We start from the raw sequence: 15,307 nt of genomic DNA, 5'->3' as shown, positions 1-15,307 counted from the left end.
AGACACGGACACAGTTTCACTTTTACAGCCTCTTAAATCTCACGCTCACGCATGCAGGTGTTGCGTGCAGGGGATCATGCACATAAACGCCACGGGACTAAAATGTTTCACCCGGCATTTCTTTTTTTATGGCCAGTAACGTCCCAAAGACATCCGAAGGTTTCCAACTCATTGACATTAGGTTAGAGAATTGATGAGATTTATAGATACATGTATGTCTTTGCCGTCGAGCAGAAACCTCTTATCTCCATATTTTAACTTTTAACTGTTTTTGAATGAAATGAATGCCCTACTAAACTTGATCATACTACACTATCACACAAACCTCACATGTAGCTGATCTACAAGCTCCAAACGTGGCGCGAAGCAACACGTCCCAAGCTTGTATTGCATTTGTAGATCTGCTACTTTAGCAGTTTTTTTCATTTGAATCCTGAAGTAACAGTTTTGGACATACAAGGTTTCCTCCCGACAGAGGCGATATATTAATATTAATAATGTCCGGAAGGCGGAGATTATGTTTTTGCTCTTTTGTGTGTGTGTGTGTGTGTGTGTGTGTGTGTGTGTGTGTATGTGTGCGCGGCTAATCTCGGAAACCGCTGGACCAATCAGCATCAACCTTTCCATGCACACTGCCAGTAGGCCATGGAAGACAACCACACAGACATATTGGTTGCTTTACGTTTCTGCCTAGAACTATCACACAATCAAACGTTTTCCCTGAATTTATTGGATCATGAGACAATTCTCATTACAGGCTACGCCCATTTCCCAACTACATGATACAACAGATTTTGTCCAAAACTCACACAATGATGTAACCTGACACTCAGTCTGAATTTTCATTTAGTTTCACTTCATTATTCAGACTGAAAGCCCTCTCCACGGCAGCAGTTCATGGGATGGGCGTTTTGTTAGCTAATCAAACATAGCCGATCCGTGAGCTTGTAGATCTGATACTACTTTCGCTATTTGTCGAGTTTCGAGTGACGTTGTAGAATGATTAGGGGGGGTATTAATTGGCCAAAACAAAAAACACAGTTTAAATGACGTTTCTTCCAGACAGCAGTGATATCAATCTGGGGGTCCTTCAAAGGAAAATGTTTGAGAACTACTGATTTAGGCCCCTTTTACCTGAGAACGGTTTCCATAGAAAATGGCAAAAAAATATCGTTTGCTGGGGTGATGCAGTTTAGACTACAACAGCGTTTTCGGGGGGTGAAAACGCAAAAAGTCAAAAGTCCTTCCAGAGTATACTGTACATCTTTGAAAACGCTTCGCCTGCGTCGCTTTAATGTTTATTACATTGGTGCAGAGCCGTAGACCATATTTGGAGTTCCTAGAATGAGCAAGCGCTCCCTCGCCCCGCTCAACCTACAAATACAAATGCAGAGACTAGCGAGCCGCTGCATTTGTGAATGTAAACCATGACTTAAACAAACAGACTTGTGATAGGAAGTACAATGGAAGTGGTTCTTCTGCATGCGTGCCTGGTCTATCTGGCACATGTTAAATCACTGTGTGTGTGTGTGTGTGAGTGGTGTTGTGGTACCTTGTCATATTGGCACACAACTACATTATGTGTGTGTGTGTGTGTGTGTGTGTGTGTGTGTGTGTGTGTGTGTGTGTGTGTGTGTGTGTGTGTGTGTGTGTGTGTGTGTGTGTGTGTGTTGTGGTACCTTGTCATATTGGCACACCCCTACATTCTGTGTGTGTGTGTGGTGTGGTGTGGTGTGGTGTGGTGTGGGTGTGGGTGTGTGTGTGTGTGTGTGATGTGGTACCTTGTCATATTGGCACACCACTACATTCTCTGTATCAAACAGTTCTTGGTCCTCCTCGTCGCTCACGTCGTCCCCACTGTTCAGAGGCTCCTGGAGAGGAAGAAACACCACCATGAGAACAGGTCAACACCACCATGAGAACAGGTCAACACCACTGTCGCCGGTTGACCATGACACGTGACTCATCGTCACTTGGCTGAAGCTGAGACAAGCTTACGAATGCAGTCTCATTCTTCAGGTCGATAGTAATAGTCCATAAAGGACCGATAAGGGTCTGTTTTTACACTCTTGAGTTAAACTCTCCAGCTACTACTACTAAATCCTCCTCCAGCTAATATTACTTCCCGTTTACCTTCATATTTTCTCACCAACTCGCCGTTTGAAACGGTGTGTGAGGCCGCTTTATCAACCAAATGGACTCGAGTTGATTATCAAGAATGCGATGCAGGTATGCATAATTGCATATACATTGACTTCAGTCCAGAGCCATTTTGGTCATTGTCTTCACTCAGTTCAGACCTATCTATCTATAAATGCACCAAGTCTCTGTCTTTCTGTGTGTAATCCACGTAACTCGAGAACCGTCAGACTTCAAATTCGACAAGCGTTCCACACCACCACAGGTTGCTGTGCCCAGTGTAGAGTCGGTCGGACCCACGGTTGCCAGAACCGCCCCAAAAAGGCCTCTGCCCGGGCCCCTGCCCAGCGTTCATATATGGAGCTGGCCTACTTCTGACCTCACAGCACTCCATATTTGGGCATGCCTGACACAGAACTCCACAAGCTGGCCTGTTCTGACATCCCAACACTCCATAGTTGGCCATGGCTGACACAGAACTCCATATATAGGAGTAAAGGGACACGGAGAGAGACACATACATAAATCTGACATCATTCTGACGTCGAGCATAAAAGCAACACAGACATAATATCTGGGTGGGGCATGCATTTCCAACTTGCATCATTCCAAGTAGGCCAGTGCCCAACGGGCACCACCGTAGAGGCCCCACGGGCACCTCTCTAGTTTGAGTAAAAATTAAATGTTAGGCTGTACTGTTTTGCATAGCATTTTCACTTTCACGTTACATCGCCTTAGTGATAATCGACTCGAGTCCATTTGGTTGATAAAGTGGCCTGACACTTCAACCCACAACTGAAAACGGAAAGTAATATTGGCTGGAGGAGGATTTAGTAGTAGTACTAGTAGTTGGAGAGTTTAACTCAAGTGTAAAATACGTCCCCTGTCCCCATAGCATCCCTGGTGGGAATCAAACCCAGGACCTTCTAGCTGTGAGGCGGCAGCACTACCGACTGGATTTCGCTCTTGGCTTCGTCAAGGGGCCAATGCCGCTTTTCCTCCGACACATTAACGTACCTCATCCACTTGTCCGTCCGCGCCGCCGTCCTTGTCCTTCTCTTCTTCTTCGTCTTCATCATACTCCTCCTCCTCGTCCTCGTCTTCTTCCGAGGAGGTGTCGCCCGCTCCGTCCACCTGCAGCATCATGGGAGGTTGCTGCTGCTGGGGCTGCTGGGCCTGTAGCGCACCCTGGGCCTGTTGGGCCTGTTGGATCTGCTGCTGCAGCTGAGCTGCTGTCTGCCCGGGCTGCACCTGCATCACCTATTGAGAACACGCAGTAGATCAAATCAGTGCTTCTCAAACGTTCGTTCATTTCTAGGACATCCCATAACTCTGAGAGTTACAGACCTGTAAGGGTCCACTTGGAACTCCATCATGGACCCCACCTTGATAAGCTATGCAATAGAGTTAGTGTTGAAGTGTCCTTGACTCGCAAGACGCTGAACTCCTAATTGCTCCTGATGTGCAGGTTGGTGCCTTGTATGGTTTCCTCTGCCATCGGTGTATGAATGTGTGTGTGTGTGTGTGTGTGTGTGTACACACTGTGTAATGCACAATCAATGTAAAGCGCTTTGGATAAAAGTGCTATATAAATGCACCACTTACCATTTATATGTGTGTCACTCACTAGATTAGATTAGTTTCAATATCACCATTATGAATCCATTTCTCATGTACAATTATGACATTTAAACCAAAACAGCATTTTCGTTTCATATAAGGATCCCGTGGATAGAATAATTTAAAATGGGGTCCATGTCCTAATAAAAGTCAATGTGGGTGTCTGTGGCATAGTGAATAGTGATGTTTGAAAACGACTGGCCTAAATTACACAGTATAATGTGGATGTTGTCGTTATAATACCCCGGAGATGCTAGTGGAAATAATAAACCCTTGATTCAATTGGAAATGATTGGAAATTTAACCCATTTTGACCTGAGATCAGATTCTAAAAATGTCTTCTACATCCTGACAGTTTTCTGAAAAAGCTGTTTCTATGTCAGTCGTTCTTCGATTTTTCAAAAATAGCAGACCTACAAGCTCGTAGCGCGCCACTCGGTGGCGCGCTATGAGCTTGTAGGTCTGCTATTTTTCAATAGCTAAAGCATAACATAATGCTAACACCAAAAGGGGTTCCCGCCCAAAATGGGTTAAAAGCCATGTACAGTGCAGGACGTCTCAAAGCCCCTTTCTGATTGCAATTAGAGCGAGCCATCATTGCCTTTCCTCCGTTTGGCATGACAGAGAGGCTCAGGTCAGCCAGCAGAATGAAAGGTCTGGCGTCCAGTAACAAGTGGAAACCGACCTGCTGCACGTTGCCCTGGACTTTGGTTCCCGGGGCGATGACAAGCTGTTGTGGCTGAATGATGACTCCCGTCTGCTGGGGAAGGCCTCCCTGCATCGGCGTGAGGATCTGCTGCCGTACACAAGTTAGGAAGAGATTGTTAAGACAAATTCACGCTTTGATGGATAGGCATTGCGCGACATGTCGCTCAACAAAAGGTTTTAAACCATTTAGAACTGAGGACGATTCTACAAATGCCTTCTAAATCATGACAGTTTAAAAAAAACCTATGTTTCTCAGTGGTTCTCAATTTATTTCATGTCAAGGACCCCCAGAATTATATTTAATTGGCCACTGAGCCCATCTGAAAATATGTTGTTCCAGGGACCCTCCCCAGAAGCAAAGATTTGAGTTAAAAATGTTGGCTCTGAAAGGATAGATATTCAAAGATTTTCACTACATTGCACTCGGTGCCGCGCTATGAGCTTGTACAGATCTGCTATTTTTCGATAGCTAAAGTATAACATAATGCTTAAAACACCAAAAGGGGTTCCCGCCCAAAATGGTTTAAGACAAATTCATGCTTTGATGGATAAGCATTGCGCGACATGTCGCTCAACAAAAGGTTTTAAAACATATTTTCAACTGCAAAAAAATAAACGAATGGTGTTGACAGGGCTTAGTCCTGGAGGATATAGCTGTTCAGAATCTCCACCTTGTGGACTGAAATGTGCACCCATTCCCAGCCAATGATCAAAGTCCTCTCTTCCTCCGTCGACAGTACACTGCCGTTTCCCCTCAATGTTTTCATATCAACCGTCTCAATAAAAATGAAATAGCATGTGTTGTGGAATGGGATATAGGTGTAATTAACCTTTTCTCAGCAGCTCACACACACTGGCAGGGATCCCATATAATAAACCGATTCGGGCATTTCAGGTCACTATCGATCAAACTGAAGGCTTTACTGCTTCGGGGAAGCTTGTGAATCATTAATTATTAGTTATCCTTAGGGGGAGAAACATTTACAAATCTCTGGTGACATTTGAAGGCTGGCTCCCGAGAGACCATATTTTCCAGCCCCACCAGATTTGATCCTTCCTTTGTCTCCATTTCAAGATTTTATTTTAATCTTTTTGTCTAGTCTTCCAATGCTTGAAGAAGAGGAACACAATGTATGCCGTCTTTCTAACATTCTACAGCAAGTGAAGTTCAACCTGAAATGTCACGTTATGCTTCGTGGGCTGATAAAACACAGCCAACCAAGCATGCAGCTCAACAGATTTGCTCCACCAAGGTAAAGTATGGCCAAACATCCAGAGGCTTCACACATTGACACGTCCACTAGAGTGCCAATAGCCCCACCTGGAGGATACTCAGTGGCAGTGGAAAGCATTTAAACCCTTCACTATAATAAATACTTTATATCCCAAAGAGTGGGTCGGGGCCCATTTGTGGGTCACGGACTCAAGTAAATATCCCATTTTATTTTCCTACGTTTAACATTTTTTTTTCAAAAGATTTTTTTTACATAAAAATCCATTTTATAACAGTCCAAACAATGTGGTGAAAATAGCCGATCTACAAGCTCTTAATGTGGCGCGAAGCGACACATTGAAAGAATGCAAAGCATTTTTTGTACAAAATAATTATAAAATAAAAATGCCATCGGTCTGCACACAATACTGACAAAACCAAAATACTATTTTCCTCTATGCTTTACACTAGTATTTGTGTGTGCAAATATATTTAAATTGAAATATAGAGATATAGTGAAGGGGTCTGAAATACTTCCCAAAGCCACCGCATATTTTCTCCATCAGATGGTGTTAGGTTCCAATACCACCAGGAGGATGGTGACATTACAATTGTCAATATTACTGTCGCATCCAACCAGGAGGCTTAAACCTTTTGCCATTATACTTTGTATTAAAAAAAGATTGTGGTGCTCAGCTCCAGTCATATTGAGCAGCAAATCTTTATATCCTATAAATGTATACATGTATTATTTAACATATCTGTAATTGCAGCTTGCAGGGATTTTCACTAGTCTAGTACAGAGGAAACATTAAGTGTAGCTGTATGAGGCTGACATTGTTGAAGTTTGAGAGTCACTGCTGTAGGCCTACCTGCGTGATGGGGCGTACCTGCTGTATGACAGGGGCCTGCACACCGCCAGGCTGCATCTGTTGCTGCAGCAGGATCTGCTGCTGGGGCTGCTGGATGATGTACTGAGCCCCGTTGGGAGCACGCACCACCTGCAGGATCTGACCTGCATGGGAGGCGAGGGACAGAGCAGGCTTAGAATATAATCGTCCGTGTCGGGCAGAAAACTCTCATCTCCATATTCTAAATTGGTTGTGTTTTTTTCGTAGATTAAGCCATTCGCCGGCCGAGATCGTCTTTTGACGCCTTTACCCATATTACTCCGGTTTTAGCTTCACTGCATTGGCTTCCTGTTGTTTTTAGGATTGATTTTAATTTTGTTTTACTTGTTTACAAAGCTCTCAATGGTCTTGCACCTTCCTACCTACATGACTGCCTGCCTAGATACTGTATGTCCCAAACCACCCCTTCAGGTCCTCCGATGCTGGCCTGTTCGATGTGCCTAAAACAAATGGCAACTAAAAAACACAGTGAAGCAGCTTTCTGCTTCTACGGGCAGGCGGCGTGGAACAAACTCCCACTATAGCTTCGACAGGCAGCCTCTCTAGACATTTTTAAGCACCTACTAGACCTAGTCAAAACCTACTCAAGACCTTTACTTCTACACTCTTGCTTTTAGTTGATCTTTTCAATTCTTTGTTATTCATGTCCTCACTGTATTGCATTACTGCTATTATTTTAATGCTTTAATATGCCTTGCTTTTCTTTTCTTCTCCATTGTTCTGCAAAGCACTTTGACCTGCATTTCATGTCATGAAAGGTGCTATACAAATACAAGTTGTATTATTATTACTACTACTAAAGGTGATTGTGTAGTTAAAAATATTTGTACATTTTGAGTAATTTCAAGTGTTTGTTCAGTAACAGGGTTCTACCCATCTCTCCAGCTCTTTGTAAACAGAAAATAAATGTCAGAGACACCATTTTCATCCAGTCAGGAGAGAACCCACTTATCAGCTTAAATTTATCATATTCCAGTTTTAGTTTTTTAGCATGTGATTCATCACTTAAATCACTTGAATGTCACTTACAGGTATTTATCTTGTATCAGTCCTCTGCTAATTGAATAAACCCTTCAGCATGATCAATAGTCTAGCTGTGTGTGTGTGTGTGTGTGTGTGTGTGTGTGTGTGTGTGTGTGTGTGTGTGTGTGTGTGTGTGTGCTACCTTGACTGGTGATGAGCTGCTGGTATGGAGTGACTCCTGTGGGCAGGGCCAAAGTTGCTGCAGTTGCTGCTGCACTCTAGAGGAGAAAAGAAGGGCGCGCACACACACACACACCGTCATGAAGCTGCTAGACTAGAGAAGAGACCCACACACTCAGGCAAAAGGCCTTGGACAACATACAGTATCTGAGTAGAAATGAGCAGAGATGTCTAGGTTGTTGGACTAGAATGTTTAGATAGATGATTTGAGACATTTGGCTGGATGGGCTATGTTGAAATGTTTTAATGGACTGTTGTTTTGGCAGTTGGAAATATTGTGGAGATGTGGGATTATGGATGGTCTGCTTTTCTTTGTTTAATTGTTTACTTTATTTGGAAAAAAGCTTTGTACAATAATCTTTCACATCCCTTGTACAAACAAATATTTTGTGCAATTCCCAAGGTTCTTTTTTCCCCTGCATTTCCCTCTATCCTCCCCTCAAAAACATATTTATGTAATATTTTGCCTTCCGATTGAATGTGTTAAACAGCAGCTTTTTTATTCGATGAGATCGTCTGTCATTAGGTTTGTCTGTCAATTTAATTTTCCCGTTTAGATTAGAAACGAAGGCTTTAGAAAACCACCTGCTCACGGAATTCAAACACAACATGAAACCTGTTTGTAGCACTGTGAAAAAGAAATGCAGGCACAGCTCAAAAATATAAATCAAGAAAAGGGCACGTGGAACTAGAAAGGAACAGATGTGACTTCTGACACGAACAGATTGCTCGTGAAAACAGAGGACGCCCATCTATCTAAGATGATGGGCGTGACACCAAGGAAAGGTATAATATATGATTTTTTTACCGTTTTTTGTACCATTGCCGTCATGGCCATACAATTCTTTTAGAACTACATGATAATGGCAAAAGATATGATTACATTTTGATCACGTCATCGCAACAAAACAGTAGGTTACGAAAGGTAACCCGGGTTCTTTGACTATTCGGTCTCGTCTCTAAAATCAACCGAACCGAATACGCATCTTTTGGGACTATTCGGCGGAATAGTTTTGGTGGCTGAATATTCGGACGGTGCATCCCTAATCTCAAATAATTGCAATTAGGCGATTCTGTAATAATTGTGACAGGCCTCGGTGCAAGAGAGAGTGCCATGGATGGAGGAGGGGAGAGGATAGGGCGTGTGTGTGGGAAGGGGATGAGTGCTCCCTGATTAATCTGTCCAGTAAGCCTCAGCCCTGACCGACAGCCTTGTTTGACGACTTCCTGAAGAATTAGATGACTTCATCCTTTTTCTTATCCCGCTTCCATCTGTGAGCTCAGCTGGGCCAAGTCAGGCACTCAAGTGTACAGCAGGGATGTCTCTGGGCCAGTCTGTGTGTGCATTAGCCTCGCTGTACAGCAGGGATGTCTCTGGGCCAGTCTGTGTGTGCATTAGCCTCGCTGTACAGCAGGGATGTCTCTGGGCCAGTCTGTATGTGCATTAGCCTCGCTGTACAGCAGGGATGTCTCTGGGCCAGTCTGTATGTGCATTAGCCTCGCTGTACAGCAGGGATGTCTCTGGGCCAGTCTGTATGTGCATTAGCCTCGCATACTGATACTAATATCACGTATCCTCCTGATGAGCAATATCTCATCAGATATTAATCTCGTCCTCGACTCCCTCTCAGTGTTCGACGTTTTTTCTTCGCAATGACCCCGCCCCATATTTGAATACTGGGCCCTGGTTGGTTATAGCCTGGTTCCAGACTAATCTGGTTGGCCGTCACCATTTCGGCTGTGAAGTCCTCCCACAATCGGGAGGGGCCAGACTTAATCTGCCTGGGACAATATGCATTGCAAAGGCAGATGAAGGCTGGCTACGCAAGGCTATAATGTGCATGTTAGTTACTATGGGGAGCCGCAACACTGATCCCCGAATCGAACGGAGGATGTTGTACAAATATGGAGCTTTTTGATACATTTACATACATATTGAGACGTCACCTGTCGACCACACACACACACACACAAGACGAGTGCTTGCATAAACTCACCATCCCCGTTGCACTCATATGCTGTAGAATCTTTGGATCCTGAACAATGACTTGCTGCTGGGGAGCTGTGCAGAGATAAAAAAAACAATTCAGACCATGTTATACATTTTTACACAGACATTATTAGTTAAGTTATTTTGGATTAGGTTTTATTAGGCATGTTCTGATTCTAAATCATGGCAGAGAAGGGGAAATAAAATAATTACTGATCCGATGCCAGACCCACGTTGTTTATTATAACAATTCCTATCCTTAAAATAAAAGTGAAGATAGTTTAACTCGTAGAATCCTCTGCCCCTTTAACATGTCTCTGTGGTGATCAAGTGGACACAGCGGTGTCTACAGTATATGGAGCCCAGAGTAATATAGTATGAGAGTGGCGACACTAGCGTTGACTCCCATTGTAACAATGGAATGCGGAAGTGCTCATTCTATTCTCAATGGGATAGTTCCAATGTTTGGAACTATAGCCCATAGGCACCCGCTTTGCGGCGAGATCAAAGCGTGTCGCCACTACTCTGATGGAGCCATACAGAGTGTTTATTGTTTTACTCTCAGTATTTTAGTATATATATATATTTGTTTACAGAGTGTACAGCACTGGTTCAATGCTGTCATTTTAAACGTGCTCTATAATCTAAACGTGCTCTTGCATAAAATGGATTGAATTGGATAATGACGGTTTAACAAATTGATTAATTCTGCCATCTCAACACGGGCTCCTGCCCTGCTCTCCACTGCACCTGCTCTCAACACAGATTAGACTGCCAGATTAACAGCATTTATAACGCGAGTTCCAATGCTCGGGCCAACCTTGCTGCTGTTGCTGCATCAGAACTTGCTGGGCCTGCGCTGGCTGTGCCATCTGCTGGATCTGCTGGACCTGGTGGGTCTGGTGTGTCTGCTGCTGATGCAACTGCTGCTGATGTAGCTGCTGTTGCTGCTGCTGCTGCTGCTGTTGCAACTGCTGCTGTTGCAACTGCTGCTGCTGCTGCGCAGCGGCCTGCAGGGCTGCCTGCTCTTCAGTATGGAAGCCCTCCACTGCCTTGGACTGCATTAGTTTGTTCTCCCACAGCTGGAGCGACAGTAGGAAACAAGACAAATCAAAAACCAGGCGTAAACACTTTAGATACTCCATACTTACTCAAACGGAACCGGAGTTGCACTATACTATGTCAGGTGAAACCTGACCTATACTCAAATTTAATGACGACTTTGGCTCCTAGTCGGTGTAATCGCTGTTTCAACATACTGTCTTTATGTTGCCCTGTTTTGTGTATTGTTGTTTTCGCCCCTTGGTATTTTAGTATTTTGTGTGTACAGCACTTTATTTCAACTCTGTTGTTTTAAATGTGCTTTATAAATAAAGTGGATTGGAGCTGAACAATGGAACCATTGGTGACTGTGGTGCTAATCGATCACATACTTTGCAACAGGCATACGACAATGCACAAGAAGCTATCTAACATGGAGGACGATGCAGTAGACAGTTATAGGACAGAGATAGGGTTCAAGTGGTTAAATCACAGATAAGTCAAGTTACATGGTAACAACTTCTACATCAATGCATATTGTCATGCTATTTCAACACAACTTGTCTCTTCACAATTTAAACACTAACATTTGGGTGCATCCCTTAGATAGGGGGTTTAGAACGTCATTTCGTATTTCAATACGTCACAGACACAGGAAGCGTACCTATCAACATCACTAAGTTATGCCACTTTATTCCACCAATGAAATAACAAGCCGCTCGGCTCAAGCTATTTTTAACATGCAATTGCATTGGTGGGAAAACCCAGCAAAGTAGTTACAATAATTACAGTTAATTGTAAAACAGAACCATTAGCGAACAAGTATATCCATGTGGTGGGGACTATGAAAACCCTTTTGGCTTTTGCCAACTATAAAGAGAGTGGCCCGCGGGTAATCTAGTATCACTTTGTGAAGCTGACACTGGGTTTCTTTCCCCCGGGCCAATTTGTATGGGAAATTAAATTAAACGCATAATTCTGCCTATTTTGCTAACTGTCAAATTACTCAAATCAAATTTTCAGGTTACATTAACCTTGCTCGTGAAGCTGCTATTGAATTCTACAGTTGTCATTATTGTTACAATTACAAACCGACGTCTGCGGTCTCTCGTAAGTGCTGTTCAAGGTCTTGTCTTTCTCGTCTGCGACACATTTTATGACAAATGCCTTTTGCAAAGTGCCACTTAATTAATTTAGTTGTACACGGGATGGGTATGAAATCAACCCAAGACGAAGTTTAGAGATTATTTTAATGCAAAGGGTGGAAGTGAACGTTTCCTGGTCAAGTACTATGCAGCCACAGAAAATAATATTTTCTTACGCATATTATGCGTAAGCACTAAGCAGTCACGTCAAACTTTTTAACACTTAATCACTTAACACATATCCTCTAGGCTGCAAACAAAGAGAAACATGAAAAGCTTGAAAAATAACCGGTTCTTTTCCCTGGAAGTACATAAAGCAACAGCAACAGGTGGGTGGGTGGTTACCGTTTTCAGCTCTTGCAAAACCTGCTCGTCCACACCCTCGTCCAGGAACAGCTCACGAACCTCATTGATGACATCCTCAATCACAGACTTATACAGTTTAGGCTGAGAGAGGACAGAAGACAGTTTATGCTGAGGACAGAAGATGTTGATTTAGGGTTTACTTTTAACACAGCGGTTATCTGGACACAGCACTGGATACAAAACACAAACAGAAGATGCTTTTCTCCCCTGGAGAAAATGTAATAATTGTGCTTAAGCTTTGTTTCACCCAAATATTCAAGTCTCATTGCTGGAATAATTGCCAATAGGTCTTTCTTTAACATGTTCCATTTTAACAGCTTATGCTATGATTGAGAGAGAGATTATATATATATATTTATTTATTTTGTTAATATTCACCATGGTATGGGCCATATGCATGCAACTATGTGCCCAGAGTGCACAAACAAAAACAAAACCCTCTGAGCAAATGCCAACTTCTACATCACCCACTTGCCACTTCATAATTTTAATCTTAAAAATATTGATATTTATTGCCAAATCAGCATGTTGCAGTGTATAAACTATATTATAGAATAAAGTCCGGAAAAAACAAGGTCAGCATTTATGCCGTAACAACTACCGTTACAACTACACTTGTAGTAGTTGTAACAATCAACTAAGACCAGTCAACTAAGTACAGTCTGGTGGTCAGGTAATAAAGGACAATTAATGCATTGCTCGCAGTAGCACTGCGCCATATGCTAAAGTGGCTAACATCACCCCGGTCAGGTCTGACTGTATGTATGTAAACAACTCAAAACGGGCACTATACGATTTGAAATCAAATGGCATTTCCTCGTTTACGTGGCACGTATTGAGCTAAATATATATAGCACACACCCACAGAGAAAACACCACGTAGAGCGTTTAAATGCAGCCAGGAACCAAAGTCCCAATATATATCTATCTATATATGGGGCCATCGACGTGTAACTACGAGCGACCACACGGGCCATTGCACTGAGACTGTCCCCCCGCCACAGACCAGTGAATGTCCGCAGCGAGGACCTCGGTCTCTCTCCCTCGACTCCTCCACTATTTAAAGGCCGGTGTGGTGTTTATATGTAGAGCCGGGTGACGTAGAGTCCAGTAGCACCTTCCCATCCCCGGGCCAGTCTATATAGAGAGCCAATATGGCTGTATAAAACCCCGCAGCCGAAAGGAGGAGGACCACAACACAGAGCACACACCACCAGAGACGTGGAAGCCATTTTACGGAGCGCACAACAGTAGCCTTTTTTTCTCTAAGTGGCGAATTAGGTGGATATTTATGGATTAAATGGGTGATCGGCTTTTTTTTTTAGTAGTATGGTTGTCGGTGGGGGATATATTTGCTCATAGTTAAGGACTAAGGACGGAATTAAAACAGTGTGGAGCTGTGTGTGTGTGGGACAGCTAGCCGTGCCTTGTTGTTCGTTCGTGGAATGGTGGACAATATACGAGACTGCATATTCTCTCTCTCGATCTGATCAAATGTATGACTTTAATTAATAACTCCTTCCACAAAGTTCGGATTAATTGCCAGTGGATGATAATAAAAGGTGCTTGACGTACGTTTTTTGTTTTACATCTGCTATTTTCTACGTGGCTGTAGTGCAATGCATTTGCCACCGATTCCCTTATCGTGAATACTGACTGACACAGCTAACGTTACCCTTTTCCTCCTCCAGCACAAGAAATCCATTAGCCTTATTCTTATTAGTTCCCCATTAGAATCCCTTAAAAGACAATAAACCACGAAGCACAATCTCCCCCCCCATAACTGTATAACTGACTCATTCATAGAAACTGTCCATAAAAAAGCCCACCCAAAAACCCACCTTTATCATGTCAAAGTCAAATCTATTTTTATGCAGAAGGCACTTATTATTCTCTGCCTCAATTTAGTCCCTCGAATTTCGTCTCACACTAGATGCTTTCAGATTCAGAGACACCTCTCTCCCTCTAGTTTCGAAATCTGGTTGAAATGACCTATTGGCAATTATTTTATTTAAAACAATGGTGAAGTGTTGGCAAAGATACTTCCCCCTTTTTTATTTTTCCCCCCTTCTTGTTACTGCCCTCAATACAAAGCAGCAGGTTGACAAGATTCTCTTTTTTTTTTTAACCCTCCCATTTCATTTCCACTGAGTCCTTTTTAGAGATGGAGCCTTACCACTGGGTTCGAGTTAGCCGAGCTCGCCATTATTACGCGCAGTGTTAAAAAAGACCACACGGAAAAATAGGCGAGAAATAAGCCAGAAAAAAATAACAGAACAAAAAAAACGACTTAAAAGAACTGGGAGCGATAGATAAAAGTAGCCGGCATTACTTTTTGTAAATAAAACACAGTTTTTGGCGGTCTTATTTACAATCCCCGGGCTGCTGCCTTCCTCCCAGCCGTCCTCCTCTCGTCCTGGTCCTCCTTTATATACTGAGCGATGGAGCTGCGAGTGCGCGAGACATAGGGCAGGGTCAACCTCCGTCATCTCGCGAGACTTCGCGCGGAGGTTGAGTCTCCCCCCCGAAACCTCACTCCACCCCCCCCCCCCCCCTACTGTCGGGCAGATTCCTTGTATGTTTGTTTGATTGATTGATTGATTGAATGTATTAACAGATTGGATAATTACAGTATGTAATTCAAGCACAACTAAACTCAATACAAAACTGTTAACTGTGGACGACACCATAAAGCATTACACTTGTTTACAATATAGGGTCCACCGCATGTTCAATTCATCATAACATTTAGAGACGTACAAATAAACACTTCTATCTATATTGTATCTCCTCAAGTTGTATTAAATGTTTTTGTTTTCCTAAATTAATAAGCTATGATTGATTGATTGAAAATATTATTTAAACAGTTTGTAGAGTGGAATAGTAAGAGAGAAGCGGGTGCCTATGGGCTATAGTTCCAAACATTGGAACTATCCCATTGAGATATAATGAGCACGTCCGCATTCCATTG

At 43.0% G+C, this 15,307-nt stretch overlaps 1 protein-coding gene across 8 annotated transcripts in view; it reads right to left on the bottom strand.

Moving 5' to 3' along the window:
- Nucleotides 1-14,750, bottom strand: part of gtf2a1 (general transcription factor IIA, 1) — a 40,029-nt gene extending 25,279 nt beyond the window's left edge. For 2 of the 8 annotated variants that reach the window (XR_013792136.1, XM_079526848.1), the window contains exons 1-9: nucleotides 14,513-14,750; nucleotides 12,316-12,444; nucleotides 10,605-10,866; nucleotides 9,792-9,856; nucleotides 7,757-7,832; nucleotides 6,553-6,695; nucleotides 4,445-4,555; nucleotides 3,157-3,399; nucleotides 1,782-1,871 (exon numbers count right to left, since the gene is read on the bottom strand). Coding sequence is in view for 7 of the 8 variants with exons in the window: in XM_079526848.1 (XP_079382974.1) it covers nucleotides 1,782-1,871; nucleotides 3,157-3,399; nucleotides 4,445-4,555; nucleotides 6,553-6,695; nucleotides 7,757-7,832; nucleotides 9,792-9,856; nucleotides 10,605-10,866; nucleotides 12,316-12,444; nucleotides 14,513-14,542 (1,149 nt within the window). In the remaining variant the exon portion in view is untranslated. The remainder of the gene's footprint in view (nucleotides 1-1,781; nucleotides 1,872-3,156; nucleotides 3,400-4,444; nucleotides 4,556-6,552; nucleotides 6,696-7,756; nucleotides 7,833-9,791; nucleotides 9,857-10,604; nucleotides 10,867-12,315; nucleotides 12,445-14,512) is intronic. The other 6 variants (XM_079526849.1, XM_079526850.1, XM_079526851.1 and 3 more) reach the window with 6 other exon arrangements.
- Nucleotides 14,751-15,307: the final 557 nt, after the last annotated feature.

Source organism: Electrona antarctica (assembly GCF_951216825.1).
Source record: "Electrona antarctica genome assembly, chromosome: 17".
NCBI lineage: Eukaryota > Metazoa > Chordata > Actinopteri > Myctophiformes > Myctophidae > Electrona > Electrona antarctica.
The sequence above is the reverse complement of the archived record's forward strand: the minus strand, read 5'-3'. Positions and strand labels throughout refer to the sequence as shown.